Consider the following 26005-nt stretch of genomic DNA (forward strand, 5'->3'; position numbering starts at 1 on the left):
GCAACTGTAGTCCCACTATAAAAAACAATATGTGTTAATAACACCATTACCCCTGCCCCAGCCTGCCAGGGGTGCAGAGAAAAGCCTCTGGCTTCAGCCTAGGCCTCGGATGCTTAGAAGATGGGGACCCCTTTATAGGTAAGTTCCCACCTTTCCTGAGATCTTTGGCATAGGCTGACTAGTTTGGGGTGTTAATGCTTTGGCTGGGCTGACCCAGTTAAAGGGTCCCCTGGCAGCGGTATTACACTCCAAGTAGTTTGAGTCCGGTGGTGGTATTAAAAATTCGGGGACCCCATGCCATTTTGTCTCAGTATTTTTAAAACAAATACTGGCTCACAGAGCCCAGTGCTGGTTCATAAACTATGGGGGGACCCCCTCACGTTTTGTTCCCCATATTTTTAGCACCAGGACTGGATGAGGAGCCCAGGGCTGGCTATGCTTTTGGGGAGGAAAACCACGCCATTTCAGCCAAACGCGCAACTCAGCAGGTAGGCTATTAAAAACTTCTATTTAGGTCCAAATTAACTAAAATGACACCTGTGATTATAATCACGATTCTTGGTAAATTCCCATGTTGTATTCCTGTCAGTACCTGTGAGTTTGGCAAATGGTGTATTTATTTCTTTTTGTGTTTTCACTTGTGATTTACAGAGAGTTTCATGATTTCTCACCCAAGTTTGCCTTTAGTAAATTTGCGAGCTGTAAAAAATGGCCAAACACACCCGAGATTGCAATCTTGACCAGACACGATTCTTAGTAAATTTACCCCAAAGTATCAACCAATCAGTGCCTGTCACTTTACAGGCTGTGTTTGAAAATTGATAGGAGCTGATTGGTTGGTAGTTTATCTATTTTCACCTTATCTCTCTCCAAGGCTTAGTACATCTCCCCCTTAAGCAGGTTTCCTAACGGATCCCTGAAAGAAACATGCACTTTTCTAACATGATATTTGGGGAGGTGTATCAAACCTACCAAAGAGAAGTGGAGTATTTGCCCCATAGCAACTAATTATATTCTTCCTATCATTTTATAGAATGTACTAGATAAATGATATCTAGAAGCTGATTGGTTGCTATGAGCAAATTTGCCATTTGTTGACATTAGATGGCTTGATACATATCCAACATTTTTAGAAAGTAAATTATACTAAAAGCTGGAAAGCCGAACAATCACAACAGAAAGTAAAATACACATGGTAGGGATGATATATCAAAGCTTACAGAAAGATAAAGTGGAGAAGTTGCCCTTAACAAACAAACAGCTTCTGTCATTTTATAGACGTTCCTCGATAACTGTGTGGGTGGAGTTTGTATATTCTCCCCAAGCTTGCTTGGGTTTCCACCGGGCTCTTCGGTTTCCACCCACAATCCAAAAATATATTTGTGGGTTAATTTGCTGGTTTAAATATACTTTTTCTGAACATTGCAGCTGGTTATTTAATTTTTGTTTTTAATTAGTACTGTAATTACAAATGTAAACAATTTTACTGATAATCTTAATTGCAGTATTAATTTGTTTATCATAGTATTTATTTTAAAGTGTGCTGCTTGTCTTGACACATATTGGCTTCTTACATGGATTTGGACTGTAATTTAAACACAGGCGTTTTCTAAAATTGAGTGATAATTTTGACGTATTGTTCTGAATACATGGGCCTATTTTTTAAACCACAAATCCTATGGGAAACAAAAAACAGTTTTTGCAGTATTATGGCACAGTTACATAATTTTTTGCTATAGTTTAAAGATATAATGCCAGAAATCTCACAGATCTCTCTAGTGTCTACAAAACTTTCATTAACCACCACAGATGTCATTAGCTAATGGAAACAAGATGAGCTCTTATTGGAAGCGATGTATGGGCTGAATATCCTAGAATAATACAGCCAAAAAATAGTAACTTTTAGAATTGCAATTTCTAGTAATAAAGAAATTAAAATTTACATAAACATTTAGAAAAATGTCATGAATAGGCCCCTCATTTCACAGTCATATCTACTGGTATTTAAATAAAGCAGTATACATAAATGGGCTTCTGTGATTTTTAAAACATTTCCATGCCTAAAAAACATGTCTGTGATATGTTTGTTTACAATAATCTTTATATGTAAGTTTAATTGTAATAAACATTGTTTTTAATGTTTCCAGGTCTCTGAATTCTGTGATGATGCTAGCCACAATGTGGAAGCCCCAAATTTACAGAACAGAATGTGTAACTATCGCAGTACGTGGGACATCATCAAGAACTCCACTGATATAAGCTCCACTCCACCCAGAGCTGACACCAATATTCCTGTCCCCACATTTACACTTCTTCAGGGGTCTGACAGAGTGGTTACTCTTGTGCTTGATGTCTCAGGAAGTATGAGCACTGTAAGTGTTTCCTAATTCTTCATAAACCTCCTATCAGCTTGCCTTGTGTGTACATCAGTAATAATAACAACATTCAATTAGTCTAAATAAAAACACGGAGACATACAGTAGATTTGGCAGAATGCTGTTTATTTAAAGATATATAAAGATACATGTTTTAAGAAATTAAAGGATAGTATGATGGAAAAGAAAGAACGGCTCAATCCAAAACTATAATAACTAATAACCAGCAATGCAGATGATTACTGCCCTAGGTGCACAAGAAAACAAAATAAGCTAAGTTCAGCAATATCTACTCTAACCTTTGACATTGACTACCCAGTCAGTAGGGTGATGACACTGCCCCCAACAGAGCGAACATAAACAGTCAATGAATGTGAACACACCTAAACTACAACAACTCAAACATAATACAAATTCTGCACCAAAACTGTTGGCCTACCATTGTTTCTTGCCTAAAATAGCCAAAGAAGAAAACCACTAAGCCAAAAAACACAACTAGAGAGGAAGGTTAGGAAAACAGGAACATTAAAAAGCTGATCCAAGCCTCACACAAGCTTCACACTTACTGGCCCCTTGCACATGCCGGAGTTCACGCCTGGTGTGTGCCATTTTGGGGCATGACCATGCGTCATGCCCCATCTTCGTCACTTTAGGGGCGGCCGGGTAGCCCCCAACCTCCCTTAGCACAGAGTGGATGACGCTTGCATGCGTGTCATCCACCAGCCACTGCTGTGCTAGTCGGTAACACTGCCCAAGGGGATGACACCAAAATAGCAGTGCAGCTCTGCTATTTTGGCGTCACCTCCTTGGATGGTTCACCCGGTGTGGCCTGCACCTCAGTAGTGATGCCATTGCTTAAGGGCATATGTACAATAGTTAACAGGTTAGGCAATTTTATAAATATATGAGCCTTATGAACCTGGTATACATATTACTTAATATCTCTCAAATGTGGTTCTGGAAAATATAAGGAGATATATATTTTCACCTTATATCACTTATGGAAGGATCACATGATCAATCTATGCTCATATAATAATTTTCTCCTTTCCATACTAATTTGACTGAATTATATTTTATTTAATGATTCACTTTGTCTTTGTGTGTTGTTTTGTGTGTTTTTTGTAGTCCTAATAACGAGCCAACCCGAACTTTGGGCTTCCGAGTCGAGTCAAACCCAATCCTGGCTCGGATCACTTTTGCGTTCCAAGTAGAAATGAGTCCCAACTCGGATCTTTTCACCTAAGTTCGGAGCTCGGATCTACCAAACGGATCTTGTGTATTTTGGATTGCATGTTAGTCCCTCCTTTGTGATTTCGGTGTTGTGAGGTTATCAAAATTGACTGGAAGTTAATCTTATTGATTTTAATAATACTATAGGAACAAAAACAGGACCAAGTTATATGATTTTAGCTGTTTAATTTTTTAAAGAAATCCAAAACCAATGCCGAAACCAAACCAAAACACTTGAGGGTGGTATTGCTTAAACCAAAACGCGACGATGATTTAGAACCAAAACATGGAGGCCTGCACATGTCTCTACTATCTACTGCGAGGTAGACAATGAAATTGAGGGGGTCATTCAGACCCGGTCGTTAGCGCCGATGCACTCGGACCGGGTCGATGGCCCCCCACAGAGCATGCGCACGCCGGCGCCATTGTGCGCATGCGTGAGACCCACTACGACCGACAGCGCCGGTCGTAGCGGGTCTCGATCCAAAGGGGGCGAGCTGTCGATGTTGATTGACAGCTCGCCCCGTTTGGAAGGCGGGCCGGGGGGCTGGCAGCCCAAACGGGGGCGTTCCCATGGGAACGCCTACCATTGGGGGCGGCCCCACTGACATCACTAGTGATGTCAGTGGAGAGCTTCCGGCTCAGACAGAGCCAAAAGCTCTCCGGGGCTTACGACAAGGGAGACCCTACCCTAGGGTCTCGTCGTAAGCCCCGATGGTCGCGATGGTCTTGACCATCGCGACCATCACCTTAGGCGGTCGTAAGGCTGTGGGTGTTAACCCACAGCCTTACCACCGCAAAGGAGGACGTCTTGAAAATTCTAGAGGTCCTCCCCTCATTCAGACCGACCGAACGCTCTGTGCGACCAGCTCTGAAAGAGGTCCTGAGTGCTTAGAATGGTTAATAGAAATATGCACCTAAATCATGTAATGTTAGTGTTTTGCTTTTGTCCTATTTATTTATAGTACTTGGTTTTTATCTGTAGATTATATTCATTGGTGCAATAGCTAAAGTTTATGTAGGGAGAACATTAAACTACTCAAACATGTATATAAATTATTGTGTGCTTAGTGGTCTCTTGCTAATATACTCCTTTATTTATCATTACAGAGTAAACGTGATGAACGACTTTGCCAGGCTGCAGAAGTATTTATTATTCAGATTGTTGAACAAGGATCCTATGTAGGAATTGTTGAGTTTCAGTCTACTGCTGCAATCATTTCAAAGTTAGTGCAAATAGTCAGCGATGCACAACGTCAGCAATTAAAATCTCTCCTTAAAAAAAAAGCAGGTGGGGGAACAAACATATGTGAAGGGATCAAGAAAGGACTTGAGGTAATAGAAGTAATGAAAAATTTTTAATTAAGAATTATTTGATTTATTGGCAGACGACTGAATGCATTGTCAAATGATGCATAGGGCAGTGATTATTTATTTGTATGTTGACATGGATGTTATGTTAAATTGGTCATCATGTCGACATTGTGCATGTTGACAGTCAGAATGTCAACATAGCATGGACCACGCATGCACGCCGGCCACTGCCCGGGAGGGCTTCTCCAGAGTCCTACCTTGGCTAGTTTTGCGATGTGTAACCCATTTGTAGTTCGTAACTGTAACCCCCCTTTATGCTATAAAGGACCCTAGGTTACCAACCCTCCTTAATATCAAGGATGAACCCAACCTTAACTGCCTGTTACATCATGGTGTTCTCTTACATCAGTTCAGTGCCTCCAACCAAGTATCTGTAGTATGGGCCTACTTGGGAAAATCCTTTTACATCAGTATAGTATGTATTGCTGTGAGGATTACCCATTACCATCTTACTTAGGCTTTTTGATCTCCTCCGCTTCATACCATTTTCTTGGTTAAGTACACACTCACTCTTAAGGTATTTTATCACTTTTAAAGGAAAGTGAACAAGAAATAATTTATACATTACAATGTTACATAGAAATGTAAAGTATACCAATTTATACATAAATATATGAGAATTTAACTGAACAAAGATGTACCACAGGTCATTAATGACAGATGTAATTCCAGAAATGCTTAATGACCAACTTTGCTATATTTATTTCACTACTCTTACAGTAGAGCATGAGTCCCAATCTTCTGTAATGTTAATTTTCTTAACACTCCAACAGCATAAAATAAATGGTTTCCTGGATACTCCTTCCTTTTACATTTGTAGCAGTAAAAAACATATGCAGAAGTGTACAATTTTACAGTTTATATTTAGTCTCTGTCATATCCTAGTGAGAGACTGCATAAGATTATGTTATGACTTCCCAGGACGAGGAATTAGCAAGAGTAAAAAAACCAGAGCCTAGATAGAGACTATAGAGCAGGTATTACCTTAAATGTCTCTGTATGAAACTCCCCCAGCTCCTTCCTCCAGCTCCAAAGTTTATTGGAGGGCAGGATGTATTCACTTTATATGACTGAACCTTATCTGGCTGCTGGCTTCTGATTACATCAGAACATCTTTGTCTCTGAACAGAGATAAGGTACCAGCCAACCAGCTTTTAACTGTCATTTTTCAAACACTGCCTGTGACATGGCAGTTAGGAACTGAATGTACTTTATCTCAGTTCACTTTTTCTCCATCCAAGACTTAGTAAATAGACCCCTATGTGCTTTGCACCTTCCCAACTTTCTTCACCACTGCTGCTGCTAGTAGCTGTGTAAGTGCAGTGTAAATATTATTTACTGCTGATAGGGTGCACTGTTGTGGATACCCTCACTACTTCTGTGGCTCCCATTAAGCTGCCTCCTCACGCTGGCTGATAACACTGGCCTCCCCTTTTTAAAAGCTGATATACACCTCCTTGTAGCAGCCAATTGTGATACCCACCAAGGCAAGTATATGTGAACCTTTCAAGATTTAGTATCACTATCAGCCTACCACATAAGGTAATACCTTTGGGATGTAGTCAGGAAGCCGACAGTCTAAATCCCAACTGCTGGCTTCCCGACTGTCAAATCCCGGCAAGGTACTAAAGACAGGTGTTGAAAACTCGACGCCTGTCATTAGATCTACACCGGAAGACTGACGCCCGGCATACTGAACGAAGGTAAGCCCGGGTGCGAACAGCTGCGGGGAGGGTTAGGATTTAGGGCTCTGGGGGGAATTAGGGTTAGGTACCCCCCCGGGAGGGTTTGGCTTAGGCTAGGGGAAGGGGGGTTAGGGTTAGGCACCCCCCCGGGAGACTTAGGTTTAGGCTATGGGGAAGGGGGGGTTAGGTTTAGGCACTTAGAGGGGGGTTATGGTTAGGCACTTAGAGGGGGGTTATGGTTAGGCACTTATAGGGGAGTTATGGTTAAGCATCCCTAAGGGAGGGTTAGGGTTAGGGGGGGAAGAGGGTTAGGGGTACTTGCCTTATTTAGCGCTCAGGATTTTGACCTCTGCCGGGCTTCTGCTGTCGGGATTTGAACCGGCAGTAATGCCTACTACAGCCATACCTTTAGCTTACTTTATGCACAGAAATTAACTATACAATTTAAGATTTGTTATGAACAGTCATAAATTGAACAATCTTCATCTTAAGATGTATGTTATTAGGCTGGAACACTTCCTTGAAGCTTTCTTCACTGCAATGAATTTAGTATTATAACACAATTAAAAGAATTAAACAACTAAATACAAGTATGAGTCACACAGTGTAGGAAAATGAAATTACCTGTAACAATCTTATCATATAAAATTACAAGGTATAGACCAATCACATCAAAATCCTCGTACACAGGGACCTGCAATCTCTGTGAGGTTTGTATAGATAGCTATGTATACGGTTTTTAAGTGCACTTGTTTTTAGATCTGTTTCCTATGAACAGTGTGAAGTCTGAACAGAAATAAGGAAAGATTAATGAAATGTAAACATAGCTAGCTCTATCTCTACAAGCAGCTATTTATGTGGGCTTTTCCATTCATGTAAGCAGTACATCTACAAAGACACAATACTTCCTTGGGGGTGTGGCAACAGTAATCCTTGGGAATTTTAATGTCCTGTCGACTATTCCCTGATAAGTCTCAATTTTATATAATTACTAGCAGTATGTATGCTGTTTGCTTTAATGCTCTGTTCCTTTCTAAGTTATGCTGTTGCAGACAACCATGAGCTTTTCTAGTTAAGGACCTTTGTAATTGAAGCGCTGAATCTGACTACGCTTTTCACTAGTCTATAAGCTGTAGCTGTCAGCTAAGGTTACCATGCTACGCAAAAGTACTGTCCTCTTGAGTAGCAGGTTGCTATTTCAAGCTGCTATTATGTAGCACTTAAGTATCTCAAAATGCTAAGCTGCTACCAATTTTAGGCAATGCCGAAGCCTCACTACATGCTTCTGTAAGTCATTATTTCTGAGTTCATAGACTATGCTAAGCAGTATACCTGTGAGTACAGAGCAATCTAGTGCTGAAGTTGGAATGGGGATTGTAATTCAGGGATGAGATAGATAATGCTGTACAGACCTCTCTCCATAGATAGTCCTGAGGTCTTTGACTGCTGCACCTGCGGTTTGTCTATCTTTCACTCTCCAAAGAGATGAAGGTTGTCGCTTCCCTGTAGATGGCAGGGGAAAGCCTGCTTCTCTGGGTGCTGTCTACTGCTCGTCTCTAGCATAGGCAAATGCAGGGGGGTTTCTGTCTGCCTGGAAACCCCCCTCCCCAGCACACACCATGACCACAATAGAAATAGTAATGTAATAGAATTTTACTAGTGCTGCATGTTCTTCTCAGTATCACAAATAAAATAATTAACACCACCTGTGAATCTTTTAACATGTATCAGACAGTAACAAATAACCTGTGCACCAACTAGGAGATCTGGAAAACATTCACTGTTAGGGATGTGCTGCTATAGAGCCCAATATGTACATATGGCATGTCCAGGGCAGTGCTAGGTTATTCTGCTGCTCCCCCAGACTCCCGGACTTGCTCCCATGCTCTGGAATGGTGAGCACATCTAAAATAAAACCATTCAGCTTAAACAGGATGGCCCTACTGCCGCATCTAATGGCTTACTGTGATTGCTGGTCCTCTGTATGCTAGAATTATGACACATAATATACTTTGGATGACGCATATTAAAACTGGTTAAGTGCTAATTCTACCCTCTTCATGGACTGGCCACACTCACTCTAAAATCAAGCATTTGGAAACCCCCCTCTAGAAATCCTGCGTTTGCCACTGTCTAGGGCAGGAGCTGTGTCACGACCCCAATTCTGTCTCCTGCACACACACAGCTGAAGGGAGATGTTCCTGATCTGGCCACGATGATAGCGCTCTCCAGTCTGCTCCTCTGCCAGTTGGGACTCTGGGAACACAGCACCTAAGCGGTACAGTGGATTCTTCTCTCCTAAGATGGCCACCAACTGCCAACCCTCAGCCGCTCTCAGGTAGCATGAGCCACTTCCTGCTGGGTCTCGTGCTGACTCTGCTGCTGCTGTGCCACTGTCAACAATGTAGTCCAGCCCCACCGCTATATAAACCAGGCAGCTTTTTTAAATAAAATAAATGTGCTCTTTTCATTACATTTGTCAGCCCCTCACCAGCCAACACAGGTTCCCGGAGGGCACATCAAAGTGCACCATGGCCACTATACAGGGATGGGGCACCACACAATCAGCTGCCTGAATGTAGTCTGCCACTAACTCCTCACTTCTATCTCTGCTCAATGGAACCTGCAGGCAGCTGAAGGAGACACGCTGACAGCTTCACACTGGCCTCACTCTTCTGAATCCCGGTCACCAGCTCTGGCATACAGCTGCCTGTTAGCAGTCTCTCCAGCAAGGTGAGTCACGCTGCTCCCACTTGTGTCACAACACCTGCTCTCCGGCTCCACCCCATGCCCGGCAGCCTATCACAGAGGGGAGAGCACATGAGGAAGGGATGTCCAGACTATTTATCGGTCTGCTGGCAGCTCCTTTTTTTTACCTCTCTCTGTACCCTGCCCTTCTTTCACTGACAGGAACCAAATCACTCCCAGCTAAGAGGGGGAGTTTTTCGCCCATGTTATTTTTTTTCCTATCCTATTATTTTGGACAAAATAATAAGATATTTCAGCTGAAAACACATAGGATCTGTGGATGCTTTATTTGGCAGTGAAAAAACATCACTTTTCGTGGATTTCTTCTCGGTACACATCAGGTCCCGAAAAAAAAACCAAGATAAGTGCCGCCATCAGGTGGCACTGCGGGGCTAATTGGATAACACCCAGGGAATCCATTAGAGTCTGAACAATGTTTGGGGCTAATTGTATACCACAGTATATCACTCCACCCCTTCTTCTATAGTGCATTTTTATGCCATACACTGGAGCACATCTTCACCACAGAGCAAAAAGTACCACATAAACCTATATGCATATACATGAAATATAAAAGTATAAACATAAATGACCTCATACAGTACACAAGGCAAATACATACATGAAATATATGTCTGATGACTATATATGCCATTTTTGTATTGATATGCTGGGCTGCTTGAAAAAGGTCAATTTGGGGACAGAAATGTCACACTAATGTAAGCCTGCTATGGATTAATTAAAATTAATAAAGTGCATTTATTGGTGAGTGGCATCTTCTATGCAAGTCTATTTATACTGGATGGTTTGGATGTTCTGGACACACAGCTGATGAGCACCCCATTGGTGTGAATACATTGTTAATATTAGTGCTGAACTCTAGATTAAAAAAATAAAAGTTTGGAGGTCTTTAGGATGCGCCACCACAATGTCTTTGAATTAACACTTCAGTAACCTGTATGGAAATGTTCCTTGGAGATGTTTTCTGAAGATGGAGGATTTGAGAGGATTTCTTCTTAGATTTCTATAATGAGACCCTCATACCAGAGTTCACCCAAGACAGAATCAATACTTGCATATATCTTTAAAATAATTTTATTCATAAAAGTTTTAAAAGGATCTTACATTGCAAATACAGAGTGATTTAGGCGGGCCAGCTTTTATTAAACTTGATGTGTGAGCTCATATACTCCAAGTGCCTGATTCAGACCCGCTCGCAAGTGCATAGCGCTCGCAAGTGGGTCGATGGTGGCCCAGTGCGCACTGCGCATGCGCTTGCCCCGGAGCGAGTGCAAAAAGCACTCGCTCCGTGGATCACTACAAAAGGGGCGGCTGTCGATGTTGATCGACAGCTCGCCCCGTTTTGTAGGTGTGGCGGGGGTGGCTTCACAAACAGAGGCGTTCCCATGCAAATGGCTGCCATTTGTGGGCGGCCCCACTGACATCACCAGTGATGTCAGTGGGAGAGCTTCCGGCTCTATCAGAGCCAGAAGCTCTCTGGGGTTTGCCGCCATGAGACCCTACCACAAGGGTCTCGTCGCAAGCCCGATGGTCGCGATGGTCTTGACCATCGCGACCATCATCCTGGCCACTCGCAATAGCTTTGGGTGGTCACCCACAGCTCTGCGAGCGGCCAAGAGGCTGCTCCAAAAAAGAAAAAAACGCCCTGATTCAGAGCAAGCGCTCATTCAGAGCGTCTGGTTTTGAATCAGGGCCCAAGTGTGCCCACCTTTCACTACTGCATTAATAACCCAACGTGTTTCATCAAAGTATCGACTTCCTCAGGGGTGTTCAATGTTTAGACCAGTATCTCCAAATATGGTATTAATCCTTCTACTTGGGGGTGTATGCTATACTGCAGCTGTTTCCTGTGTGTGTTCGGTTTCTCAGTCAAATAATATATCTATATATCATGAATTATAATATACATTTTTTTAACAATAGTTACCACATGAGTTTTAGTTCACAAGTTCATGCATGTAAATATAGTTCATTGTACATTTTCACATATACATACAATAGTTATAGCAGTTCTTACACATTTACCACAATATAGCATATATTTCCCAACTCCAACTAGTCACATCCCTTCACGTGTAAACATATTAAATGTATATATAAACATATATATTGTGATAGAAGCACTGGAGAAATGTGGAATGGCTGCTATATATGACCCAGATCCCTGTCATATGTGTTCTGAAACCCCCAGGAGAAGTCTGTTTGGGAAAAACAGACTAGAAATCTCGGCTTTAGAGAAAAGCCAGAATGGGTCCTGGGGGTGTGGCTGTGAGGAGAGGGAGGGCTCCATCCACAGGCCACTCCAGGTTTTGGGCCTTTCAGCCTAGTAACAGGCTCATTAGGGCTTGCAGCTGGAAATGGCTAATATAAGCTGGGTTTGTTTGTGGCTGAGTGTCTCACACCTGGGGGAGCAGGCAGACTAGCCTGTTCAGTGACACTTGGTACATGTTTTTTTGATGGTGAGGGCAATAGGCCCTACCATTTTTATAGAGAGGGAATCTGCTGTGTAGCTAGTGCCCAGCCGGACTAGGACTTATGTTTATGTTTTGTTTTTGTTTATATTCATTTGACACAATAAAGACTGGCGCTGACCAGTTTGTACAAGAACCCCAGACTTGTTTCCTGTTTCTATGGCTGCTGTGTGTGTAAAGAGGGAGTCCATCTACCCCAGGACCCTATCCCAACTGTGTCACATTTGGTGGAGAATTTGGGCAATCACACACTGAAGTTTGCAGCAGCAAGAAAAATGTTTCCTTTAAAATTTAAAGGGACAGACACGAAGTTGTGAAATCCATGAAGGTGGCATCAGCAGATGCTCAGATAGGCCAGGTTCTGCTTTCAGCCTACCCCTAAAGACAACATGGAGGATATTGTTTAAGCCTTGTTCTAAGCTACGGCAGCTCAGCAAGAAGCTACCAGAGCTCAGCAGGAAACAAACAAATTTCAGCAAGAAGCTACCAGGGCTCAGCAGGAATCCACCCAGTTGCAACTATTGGCCTTGGAGGCAGTCCAGAGGCAACAACAAGTCACCATCGAGGAAACCCGCCAGGCCAAACAGAAAACAGCCAGGTCATAAAAGAGGTGGTACAACAGCTAGTAGTCCAGTCTGGATATGCTTCCCCTGCTCTTCTAACTAACACTCACACCATACGGGCCAGTCACTTTCTGCAAAAGATGACCCAGAGTGATAATGTGGAGGTGTATCTTACGGCCTTTGAAAGAACCGCCAAAAGAGAGAAGTGGCCTAAAGAGCAGTGTGCAAGTCTTGTGGCACCCTTCCTGTCTGGAGAACCCCAAAAAGCATACTATGACTTGTGCCTGACGGATGCAAAAGACTATGGTAAACTAAAACGGGAGATCCTAACTCGCTTGGGAGTCACCACATTTGTTTGTACCCAACGAGTCCACTGCTGGGAGTTCCAAATGGAAAAGCCTCCATGCTCACAGATGCATGACCTCGTCCATCTAACCACAAAATGGCTACAGCCCGAGACACTCACAGGACCACAGATCGTGGAAAGAGTCATGATGGACCGGTATCTGCGATCACTACCTGCAACTCTGTGCAAGTAGGTGAGCCATGCAGACACTAAGTCCGCAGACCAGTTAGTTGAACTAGTGGAGAGGTATGTGGCGGTTGAGGAGCTGATGAGTGTGCCCCACCGAGCACTACCCATTGACACTGGTAAGACTGTTCCAGGGGAGAAGGGTGCTGGGTGGTGGAATATACTCAAGACTGGGGGTGGAACCTGGAGACGGGCCGGCCAGGCCAGGAAGGTTCTTACCCCGTAAAAGACTAGATAATAGTGTGATTCAGTGTTTTCGATGTGGTGGTTTCAGCCATATTGCGGCTAATTGTTCACTTACCTCTGAACCTATGCAATGTGATACTGCTCATGTCAACCGCAGGATGTCTTTCTTTGCAAAACCAGCATGTACTGCTGACCGGCAGGTTGAGACAGATAAGCACATGTGTATACTCACTATAGAAGGCAACTGAGTAGAGGCTCTGTTAGATTCTGGTAGCCTGGTTACACTTATGAAAGCTGAACTGGTGAACCCCTTGAAGCATAAGGGGAAAACTGTTGGTGTGACCTGCATACATGTGGATACCTGTTAATATGTTACTGCAGAAGTGAACATAGAAACACCATGTGGTTCCGTGATAGTCTCTGTGGGTTTGGTACAGTGCTTAATGTATGATGCATTATTGGGGAGAGACTTTGCTCACTTTTGGAAGTTGTGGGAAAGCCGATTTTGCACAGAGGTAAATCACCCTGACTCGTTTGAGAGGGTTACTGACGTAGTAGCAGAGTCAGAGATGTTCCCTTTTTCTAGTATGACAGGCGAACTAGAGAATGCGGAGCATGATGGTGGCTCACCAAGTGGTGTGCCTTCCACTTAGGTGAGGAGTGTTATTGAGCCCGTGGACCGCCTGCCTGATCTTGAGGTCAGGAGAGAGGTCTTTGCCGTGGAGCAAAGTTGAATGACCCTACTCTGGTAAAAGCCAGGGGGAATGTCAAGGTGATCAATGGTAAACCCATAGACCCCGATAGTCCTTTGTCCTATCCTCACATGGCAGTATGTCAGGATTTGTTATATCAGGTGACTAAGAAGGGGGAAGATATTGTGGAACAATTAAAAGTTCCCAAAGCATACAGAAGAACAGTATTAGATCTGGCCCAAGGTCATATAATGGCAGGCCACCTAGGGGTAGATGAAACTACTGAGCGAATTGTGCAGAGGTTTTTTTGGCCCAGGTCCATAAAGAGGTTTCTAACTATTGTGCATCCTGCCCTGAATGTCAGTGCTCCAAGGCCACATTTCAAAAGTCCCCTGGTTCTGTTACCCATTTTTGAGGTTCCGTTTGAAAGAATAGCTATGGATTTGGTTGAGCCATTAATGAAATCTGCCTGGGGCCATCAATATATTCTGGTGATAATGGATTACGCTGCCAGGTACCCGGAAGCGATACCATTACGCAATATGTCTACAAAGACCATTGCAAGTCCATGTCTTTAGCAGGTCGGGAACACCTAAGGAGATCCTGATTGACCAAGGTACCCCATTTATGTCAAAAATCATGAAGGAGTTATGCCGCCTGTTTAAAATTGACCAATTAAGATCCTCTGTGTACCATCCCCAGACCGATGGGTTAGTGGAGAGGTTTAATAAAACTTTAAAACACATGCTAAGGAAAGTAGTGGACAAAGATGGTAGAGATTGGGATTACGTGTTACCTTATTTGATGTTGGCCATAAGAGAGGTTCCCCAATCCTCCACAGGGTTTTCCACTTTTGATTTATTGTACGGGAGACATCCAAGGGGATTACTTGACATTGCCAAAGAGACATGGGAGGGGCAGTCCAGTCCGTATAAAACAGTTATTGAGCATGTTTCTCAAATGCAAGAAATAATGGCTGCTGTGGTACCAATAGTATGAGAGCACTTGGAACAGGCCCAACAGGAACAGCAGAGGGTATACAACCACAATGCTCGCTTACGCAACTTTGCTCCTGGGGACAGAGTGTTGGTGTTGGTTCCCACAGTAGAAAGTAAACTTTTGGCTTAATGTCAAGGACCCTTTGAAATCTTTGAAAAAGTGGGGCATGTCAATTATAAAGTTTACCAGCCAGGGAAAATAAAGCCAGAACAGATATACCATGTAAATCTTATAAAAGCCTGGAAGGATAGAGCAGCACTGTTAGCCGTCCGAGCTCCTCCAGTAAACCGAGGGCTCATGGTACCCGAAGTGACAGTGGCAAAAACCCTGTCAGCCAGTCAAGAGCAGGAAGTCAAGGAATTTCTGATCAGAAATAGGGTGCTGTTTTCTGACCTACCAGGGAAAACCACGGTCATAAAACATGACATAATCACTGACCCAGGGGTTAAGGTTAACCTAAAGGCCTATAGGTTACCAGAAGCCCAAAGAGAATCAGTGTCGAAGGAAATTAAAAAATGTTAGAGTTGGGTGTAATTGAAGAATCGCATAGTGAGTGGTCAAGTCCCATTGTGCTCATTCCAAAACCCGATGGGAGTGTGCGATTCTGCAATGACTTCTGGAAATTGAACAGCGTGTCAAAGTTTGATGCCTACCCTATGCCTAGGGTGGACGAACTAATTAAAAGGCTGGGGACAGCCAGATACTTAACTACTCTTGACTTAACCAAAGGGTATTGGTAAGTGCCGTTATCTAAGAACGCCAAAGAAAAGACAGCCTTTTCTGCACCAGAGGGGTTGTTTCAATACAAGATGTTGCCCTTTGGGCTACATGGGGCACCTGCTACCTTTCAAAGAATGATGGATAGGATTCTAAGGCCCCATAGACAGTATGCTGCTGCTTATCTGGATGATTTGGTCATTCATAGTCCTGATTGGCAGTCTCACTTGCCCAGAGTACAAGCAGTGTTGGACTCCATCTATAAGGCAGGTTTGACAGCCAACCCTAAAAAGTGTTGTCTGGGGATGGAATAAGTAAAGTATCTTGGGTAAACCATTGGCAGAGGTTTGATAAAGCCACAGCTCAATAAGATTGAGACAATCCAAAACTGGCCACAAACCCTGAATAAGAAGCAGGTGAGAGCCTTCTTAGGGATCACTGGGTATTATAGGAGGTTTTTACCCAATTTTGCCACCATTACAGTCCCACTGACTGACCTTACCAAGGGCAAACAGAAAGTCATGGTGGAATGGGGTCCTGAAGCAGAGAAGGCTTTCCAGGAGTTAAAAATAGCGTTATGTACCCAACCAGTTCTGATGACCCCTGATTTTGACAGAGAGTTTGTTGTACAAACTGATGCATCGGATGTAGGCATTGGAGCAGTCCTGTCCCAAAGCAAAGAGGGTGAAGAACACCCGATTTTTTTCTTGAGCCGGAAATTAAATGTAAATGAGAGAAACTATGCTATGGTCAAGAAAGAAGCATTGGCCTTAAAGTGGGGATTAGAAACTCTCAGGTACTACTTGGTGAGAAGGAAGTTCAGATTGATCACTGACCATGCCCCTCTGAAGTGGATGTCAGAAAACAAGGACAGTAATGAGAGATTAACGAGATGGTTATTGGCATTACAAACCTTTAAATTTATGGTAGAACACAGGCCAGGAAGCCAGTTGGCCAATGCAGATGCTTTGTCACATGTCCATTGTTTGGGGGCTGCAGTTGTTCTGCCCCACAGGTCGAAACAAAGAGGGGGATATGTGATAGAAGCACTGGAGAAGTGTGGAATGGCTCCTATATATGTCCCAAATTCCTTTCATATGTGTTCTGAAACCCCCAGGAGAAGTCTGTTTGAGAAAAACAGACTAGAAATGTTGGCTTTAGAGAAAAGCCGGAATGGGTCCTGGGGGTGTGGATGTGAGGAGAGGGAGGGCTCCATCCACAGGCCACTCCAGGTTTTGGGCCTTTCAGTCTGGTAACAGGCTCATTAGGGCTTGCAGCTGGAAATGGCTAATATAAGCTGGGTTTGTTTGTGACTGAGTGTCTCACACCTGGGGGAGCAGGCAGACAAGCTTGTTCAGAGACACTTGGTTACTTTCCTTGTAAGAACTGTGCATGTGTTTTGTTGATGGTGAGGACAATAGGCCCTACCATTTTTATAGAGAGGGAATCTGCTGTGTAGCTAGTGCCCAGCCGGGCTAGGACTTATGTTTATGTCTTGTTTATGTCTCTATTCATTTGGCACAATAAAGACTGGCACCGACCAGTTTGTACGAGAACCCCAGACTTGTTTTCTGTTTCTACGGCTGCTGTATGTGTAAAGAGGGAGTCCACCTACTCCAGGAGAGGGAACCCTATCCTGACTGTGTCACAATAAATATATATATATATATATATATATATATATAACCTCATATATGTATATTGTTACTAATACAGTATTGTCTTTAACCCTTACCCAGGGTTACATAACAAATTGACTACATAATAATCACTGTATTTACAGGATTTCACTACCTTGACAATTGTAAATGTTTGATGTGATTATTATGGTGATAACTCTTTGATACTATCCCTGCATTCTAACTCAAGTGTTTTCTCTTTGGTGAATCAGTAAAGTAGAAAACCTGCAATGGTAATTAAACCAACAGGACACTACTCTCCCTAACACCTATAGTAAATCCACTAGATCAGGGGCAGATCATAGAAACACGCACTCACCTCCTTGTCCAATGCCTTTTAGGCAAAACACGGGGGGAAGTAGTACTGTTGCAATCTGCATGTAACCTTGACATATTTTTTTGACTTTTTATTTTTTTATTTAACCAGTAATACCATTGTCTGACAAGCACTATGTATATGATTTTTTAATACAGAACAACATCTCCTGAGGATAATTCTGTCTAGAAAATTTCCATTAGAGACATTATAGCTTTGATCATCATATATGCAGTGTGAAATTGGCCAATGTTATCTCCCAAGGGAGTGTAATAACACTAAACTTGATGATGATATATATGCCGTATAATTTATGAGTCCCAGAATTAATAGATATTTTTTTAAATATATTCTTCTAACAATACTGTTATTTACTGTATATTGAAACATCCATACTTGCATATGATGCCCTCTATGTGTCATTGAGCATCCAGAGCAACATTGAATATACTGTAAACTATGGTTAGATCAGTTTGAATTTTCCAACACATTGTATCTACTGTATATGTGGTGTCCATCATACTGTAATACTGAAACCATTCATGAACTGTTTGTATCCAGAGGCAAAGTTATTTATGTGTCTCTAAATATGGCCAGTTGTTGCAACAATGCTATATGTTTGACAGGTTCATATCAATATTGCTACATTTTGGAGCTTATATGTTATGTCCATATCTGCCTGGGCATTCATATTGAGATAGATTTCCTGTTCCCAAAGGTGCATATATTCATTTAAGACCAATTCTGCATTATCTTCCTATATATAGGAAAAATTGAATTAGAACTCAAAAAAGGGATTATAAGAGATCAAATTGATTTTAATTATACACATACACAAAACCATAAGTGAGATGGGACTCATTTTAGTGCATAACAATTAAAAGTTGTATTTTATTTTCTTCTAAATTATCTTTAATATTTTTTTTGTAAGAGTGCGTAACAAAGGGAGTCTTTTTTCTTTCTCTTTGTGAATATGTATTCATTTGCTGACTCTGTGGAGCACCCTCAAGATGACATACTCAGGAATTTGATCCTTTAATTGTCAAATTATGGTTTCTTCTACTAATATCCTATGGACTTTTGTTGCTGGTGCTGAACCCCTCTTCATTGCTCCCTAATGATGCATAACAAGGACAGGTGTCAGAAATCTGATTCTGCTAACACTGCACAGTACAGCAATGTGCTCCGGCCCAGGAGCCCCCTGAGAGAAGGGGGCCAGGGGCACATGTCTCTGTGCCCCCTTCCCCTGAATCCGGCTGTGAAGTAACCATTATGCCATCCTCATATGGCGTTCTGTGTTACTTAACAAATTACTAAAAATCATCATTATTGCACAATCCGTTATGCGTCAAAATTTCTGTTATTAAGAGGCGTGAATAACACCTTTTTTTCAAATGCCAAAACAGAGGTATCATCACTTAGTAAATGTATCCCATACTGATAGATGTACTATAGTGTAATCAAGATTTCTCCTTCAGAAAATGGAAGGGAGATTCCTTGAGGGAGAACCTACTTATGGATATAAATATGTAAAGTTTAGTTAGCAAAGAGGTTGAAGGTTATGACTTATGTTTGCACCCTTTAGATATAAAAACAAGTCTGATGAATCTGCCCAGTATACTGAAAACAGAAATAAAGATGTAACAATCAGCAATTAAAATATCACAGAGGCAAAACACTTCAAGGACAAATATCTACAATGAAGAGACAAAGTATACATGGAAGTACAGTATATGGCAGTGGTCAGAGCATTTTGAGAAAGGATACATGCAAAGATATAATTTGCATGGTGTATTAAATTAGTTGTGTCTACTATTTTTATATATTTTAGGTAAATAGGGGAACCAAAGAGAATTCATCATATGGTACTGAAATAGTATTGTTATCAGATGGAGAAGATGGCTCTTTCCCCACAGCTTGCTATAATGACATAATAAACAGTGGAGCAATCATTCATGTCATAGCTCTTGGACCAGATGCATCAGTAGCCCTGGAGCATATTACAGATGAAACAGGTAAATATGTTTATAACAGAAATTATACATTATGACATCATACTTGCCTACTTTTTCGTTCTCCTCCCCGGGAGAAGCCTGGGAAGGAGAAGCAGGTTGGATGCGATGGGGGCGGGGCCTGATGGTTTTGCATCATTAAGTCCCGCCCCTTCGCAGTAAAGTGCCGCGATTGAAGCAAATTTAAATAGGGGCGGAGATAAATTATGCGATTCATGGTAAATCATGTCAGTAAGCCTTCCCCCTATACGGGGACCCGCGATCACCATGGAAATTCTCCCCATTCTGCCCACTACACTAGGAAGTGGGCAGAATGTGGGATAAGTGCCTACCCTTCCGGGGTGTGGGGGGGTTACCCAAAAATTGGGAGCCTCTCACCAATCCCGGGAGGGTAGGAATGCATGTAGGATGTTAAGAGACAAGATTATGCTCATATACTGGTTATAAGATGACATACAGTATTAATCGGTTGAGTGTTAATTTTACCAGTTTATGTTTATCTATCATTAGAGCTATAAAGATCTATTTAGTGATTATTGAGCAATTGTAAACACTGTAATATATTGTTTATATAATTTCATTTGTGTCTTCAAGGGGCATAAAACAGTATAAAAACTTGGTAATAAACAATGTTGTTTTTTTCTACTTCTCTTTTTATTCTTTATACAGTAATTGCGTCTATAAAAGTAATTTTGTGACATGACTGATTTGACTACAATAATGACTGACCACAAACAGTATGACATAACAAGAAAGAAACAATAATTTGTGTATCACTTCCACTGGAGATGCACTAAGCTTTGGAGACTGATAAAACACCAACCAATCAGCTCCTAACAGTCAATTATTTTTATTATTCTTTATTTATATGGCGGTACACTCTACATTTTATCTCTCTCCAAGGCTTAGTGCATCTCCCCCATCTCTTTGTTGTTGCTTCAATTTGTCTGCACAACTAAATTGTGAAAATGAGCATCCCCATGGGATTTGTCATTATAGTCATACCAGTGTCTATAGGTGATCAATGCATGTTTGTTTAGCATAAATGACACAAGTGTGTGCTGAGAAAGATCACTATGAAATGTGTACGCCTATCTTCTTATGCAGTCTTGGGGGAAGGGAAACAGTGTGCAAATGCAGACTTTGGGCCTGATTTAGCTGTTCACGTATGAGCACTGCTGAATGCAGATTCCCAACACATTCTCCTCTGAAGCTATGTGCTTTTTCATTGATATTGCATATTTTGTAAGCAAGTTTTGAAATACATTTTTTCTTCTGTAATTACTGTATTTATTTATAATAAAAGGCTTTCAAATCAATCCTAAAACAAATGTTTTTTTTCCCTAGCAAAACCAAAATAATATTTATTGTGCATATGACCTGGTTGAATATAACCTACCCTTCAACATGACCCTTCCCATTAAGTACAAAATGCTCTGCTCCTGGACTTCCCACCTAATTACTGATTGCAGTCACCTGTGTTGAGCTAGTTATTTCATGAGAATGGTGTTTCAGCACAGGTGGCTTCAATCATAAAATTAAAAAGGAAGTCCAGGAGCAGAGCATTTTATACCTAATAGAATGGGTCATGTTGGAGGGTCTGATATAAGTGTATATCGGTGTAAGTACCTATATACTACTGGTAATGAACTGTAAGCACCCAGAAAATGGACTTAAATATGCTACTTTTATGGTATGCAATCGGGAAGCCGACTGCCTAAATACCGGCAGCCGGCTTCCCGACTGTCATATCCCGGCAAGGGTGAAATGCCGGGCGTCTAGATGTAGACGCCCGGCATTTCCCCGAGACCGGCGCCTGGCATCCCGATCGTAGGATGCCGGGCGCCGCGAGCGGACAGGCGTGGGGGGGTGGGTTAGGTATAGGGCTCCCGGAGGGGACTTAGGGTTAGGCACCCCCTGGGAGGGTTAGGGTTAGGCGAGGGGGAGGGAGGGTTAGGGTTAGGCACCCCGGGGGGGGACTTAGGGTTAGGCACCCCCCTGGGGGACTTAGGTTTAGGCAGCGAGGGAGGGGGTGGTTAGGGTTAGGCACTTAGAGGGGGGATTAGGGTTAGGCACTTAGGGGGGAGGTTAGGGTTAGGCACCCCTAAGGAGGGTTAGGGGGGTTAAGTTAGGTTAGACAATACTTACTATCCATGATCGGGATTTCCAGCGCTGTCGGGCTTCCGCTGCCGGGATCTCTGCTGATGTCGGGCTGCCGGCGGTATTTCATACCAATTCCACTTTTATATATAGCTTTGTGAAAATGATTTTTTTGTATGCATATGTGTCCAATCAGCCCCTCACATGTTATTAATTGTGCACGTATTTGGGATTAGTTCTCCCAATTCTACTTTTATATATAGCTTTGTGAAAATTATTTTGTATGCATATGTGTCCAATCTGCCCCTCACATGTTATTAATTGTGCACATATTTGGGATAAGAAAGCAATAACATTGCACCTTTTGATATGGTATGTAGTCAGCATCCCGACAGTCAGGATGCTGACAGCCACAATACCGACAGTGGCAACCCAACTGTCAGAATCCCATCAGATTGTGGACATAAGTATTATGGTCAGAGGTAGATTTAGGGTTAGTCACTAGGGGGAGGGATAGGGTTAGGCTGTGGGACAGGAGGGTTAGAGTTAGGCTGCGGGAGAGGTGGGTTAGGGTAAGGATGAATCTGTTGGGATTATGACTGTCGGCATGTCGCTGTCAGTATATGGCCGTCGGCATCCTGACCATCGGAGTCCCATACCTAACCCTTTGAAATATACACAATGATGATACAGCCAGCGTTTTCAGTTCCACTGAGTTTGCTTTCTCCCATAGACAACAACTGGAAACTGTGAAATCTAAACTCTGCTTTGGCCACTCACATGACATATTAAAGCTGGGAGTGTGCACAGTTACAATTTCTTGCCTGATGTGGTCTATGGCCCAGTGAAGCTTTGAAAGGCAGGTGGGGCTATTGTTTCCCAATGGTTATAAAATATAAATCTCACTGTCTTAGTTGCACCACATTTCGGTATATCATATATATTGCATAAACCAAACAAATGCCATATACAAATTAGTAAATCAGTATTGAAGATCTGTAATAAACTCTTTATCAGTTACATTTTACACATAGACCTCCTCTTAATACTTTATCAAAACGTATCCAATAATTAAAGGCACAGACAACAAAAGTTGGCATTTAAAATTAAGTTAAAATTTATTTTGACAGGTCAAACTAAAAATTAAGTTATTCTGATGATATTATAAAGTAATGTTAAAGTTAGTATGGTGACGGACCAAGAACGGATGACAAACAAGACAACAAACACAATCATACAATTCAAATGTTGGTGTTCAACTCTTCATAAATCAATAACAAACCCAGACAGACTTGTGTTAATTCCCGGAAGGGACATTTATTTGGCCGTCACATCATATAAAGGAGAGTGCACCCACTAAAAGATAAACAAATGCAAATGGTGCAGTCGTTCAACCACCATTGAACAATGCAAAACAAACATACTAACACAAAAAATTAGGGAGGGTGGGATTTCCAGAAGAAAAAGTGGAGAAACCACTAACTGAAAACAGCTTATCAATCACCTAAAAACCCATCCCTTCACCTAACTGGTTAAAAATCCAATCAATCATTTACCAAACAAATCCTTGAAAGAGCAACACCAGAAACAGTCTTAAAATGAAAAGCTCATAGGGGTTTAATTTTGCTCAGCCAGATCCCTGGCTTGTGCTTCAATGAAAATCATATTTTGATAATATTAAAGCAGATCAATTTTATTTATTGAAATATTAGGAACCTTCTTTAATTAAAATAAATTATTTGCTTTCAGGTGGTTTAAAGTTTTTTGCTACAGATAGTTTTGATGCAAATGGTTTAATCGATGCCTTCAGCTCAATCCCATCTGGAACTGGGGATGACAGTAAGCAGTCTATTCAGGTGTAGTATTCAACTTATTTCTTCTGATAGACATGGTTATGTAAAATGTATAAGATTTTATTAGTTACAATAATTTGCTAATAATGTGCTTTCTGGTAATGTAATAATTGTTATAAATGTTAACACATCTAGCAAAACCCATGCAAAAGGCAATCTATGCCAGGTAATGTCAGGAACGTGGTACTAGGTGCCAATCGCCTCCAAATGCACTACCTTAAATGACCCCCTTCATTCCGCCCAAGCATGGGAGGGAGATGTGAGTGCTTCTGCCAGTTGCTGCTCCTCTGAGTTGTGACATTCTAGTAGTGTGGTACTGCATTGTGAAATCTAGTAAATTTACACTTTTAGGGGCATATTTATTCTAGAGTCATGCAATAGGTCGTCACCAAATGGTTGACAGGACAAAGGTTGACAGGTCAAAAAGTCGACTGACAAATAGTCAACAGTACAAAATGTCAACATGGACAAATTGTCGATGCAGAAATGGTCGACATTTGTTTATTACATTTTTTAAGGTTAGGGTTAGCAGGGTCGAAACTAGGATTTTTGTCATCCGGAGCAAGGCCATCAGTTGGCGGCCCCCCAAAAAATACAACAGAGGATTAAAAGGGTGTGTGGTTTTGTGACACAGTAATGCCCCTTATAACACATTCTTCCACAGTAAATGTCCCTTACAACACATTATGCAACACAGTAATGCTCCTTACAACACATTCTTCCACAGTAATGCCCCTTACAACACATTATGCCACAGTAATGCCCCTTATACATTAAGCCACAGTAATGCTCTTTATTCATTAAGCCACAGTAATGCTCCTTATACATTTATACCACAGTAATGCCCCTTATACATTAATGCCACAGTAATGCCCCATATACATTATTCCACAGTAAGGCCCTTTTGATATTCATTGTATCTCATTGAATGTAACACTCTGTTCTCACAGTGCCAATACATCCGTGCCTCTCATTGCACACTATCTGCTGTTCCCACAGTGCCAACACATCTGTGCCTTTCATTGCATACTATATGCTGTTCCCACAGTGCCAGCACATAAGTATATCATTACATGCTTTGCACTTTCCAAACAGTTCCAGCACCTCTACAAACCCTATTGCATGCTAAGGAGATATCTGCTGCAGTTCCTCTATGGTACATTTGAGGAATAAATAATATTTGTGGGTATATCCCACAAACATTATTTGATAAATAGGCCAATTACACATGCCTGTCTTCACTGATATCAGAATTTGAGGAAGTGGTAGAAGGTTACATTTAAAACCCCAGGGTGGCTGGCACTCAGGAACTCCTCAGGAAAAAAAAAAAAAAAAGTCCCACATCTGTGTTTTGGGAGCTAAAAAATGTTGTTGCTCTAGGCAATCACTTTAATTCACTTTACTTCACCTAATGGTGGTGCCAGGCCTGGTAAATTACATTTTGAACAAATTTTATGTTTGTGAGACAGTTTAAATGAAAAAAAAAAGAACATTCAGAAGCGCTCATTAACTAAATGTGTATTTAATTGTACATTTTTTACAGAACCTTAGTAACAAATCAGACACTTGAGTTTACAGTGGTGAACTGCAAACATTACACCAAAATGCAATGCCAGTAAATAAACCCTAGAGATTGTTTTTTATGTTACTAACATACTTCTAAATGGAAGCACTGCTTTTCTGTTGTTTGCATGGGGAATTAATCCAGAATAAAATACTAGTTTAGGACACATGGGCAAACATACACATTTTTTAAAGGCAAGCTTCCTAACAGGTAGTCATTAGATTAACCTGTCAAATTCAACAGTTCACTTCCTGCAGGCCCATGTAACAGTTGAACCCAACCAACTGATTATTCATCACAACTTCTTGTTGTAATGAATTATATAAGTATAATTATATATGTACTGTATAATTCTGAAGATTGCAGCTGTACAATATCAACCCTGTACACTCACTATAAACAACAGCTTGGGGGACCCGTAATGCATCTAGGAACCATTTTGTTTGTTTTGTGACCTCCACAACCCAATAGCTGAAATCAGTCTTCTAAGTCAGTTTGCTTAAAGAGGAAATGATGTCATTTAAGTATTTGTAAAAAGTTCTTCTTGCATAGGTCCTGTATATGTCTGCACTATGTATGGTTTGCCCTACTGCAGCATCTAATAGTTTACTGTGATCGCTGGCCCTGTATATGTCTGAAATGTTATACTTCACTTTGTATGAGGCAGAGACTATAGCTTATCAAGTGCCGATTATGCCCTCTTCATGGGCTGGCCACACTCATTCTATAGTCAAGCATTTGGAAACTCCTTTCTAGAAATCTTCTGTTTGCCCCTGCCCTGTGTCATGATGAGAGGCAGAGCGATATACTATATATCTATATGCAGTAGTGATCAAAAGTCTTTTGACAAATAGTTTTCTATAAATTTCATTATTGTTCCCCAAT

General features: G+C 41.6%; 1 protein-coding gene across 1 annotated transcript in view; it reads left to right on the plus strand.

Annotated features, from left to right (window-relative positions):
• Window positions 1–26005, plus strand: part of LOC148540810 (calcium-activated chloride channel regulator 1-like) — a 131137-nt gene that overhangs the window by 76652 nt on the left and 28480 nt on the right. The window contains exons 6-9 of the mRNA XM_088481917.1: window positions 2148–2372; window positions 4719–4943; window positions 19423–19606; window positions 23453–23559. Coding sequence (XP_088338043.1) covers window positions 2148–2372; window positions 4719–4943; window positions 19423–19606; window positions 23453–23559 — 741 coding nt within the window. The remainder of the gene's footprint in view (window positions 1–2147; window positions 2373–4718; window positions 4944–19422; window positions 19607–23452; window positions 23560–26005) is intronic.

This window comes from Taudactylus pleione, unplaced genomic scaffold (assembly GCF_031769625.1).
Source record: "Taudactylus pleione unplaced genomic scaffold, aTauple2 ptg000017l, whole genome shotgun sequence".
NCBI lineage: Eukaryota > Metazoa > Chordata > Amphibia > Anura > Myobatrachidae > Taudactylus > Taudactylus pleione.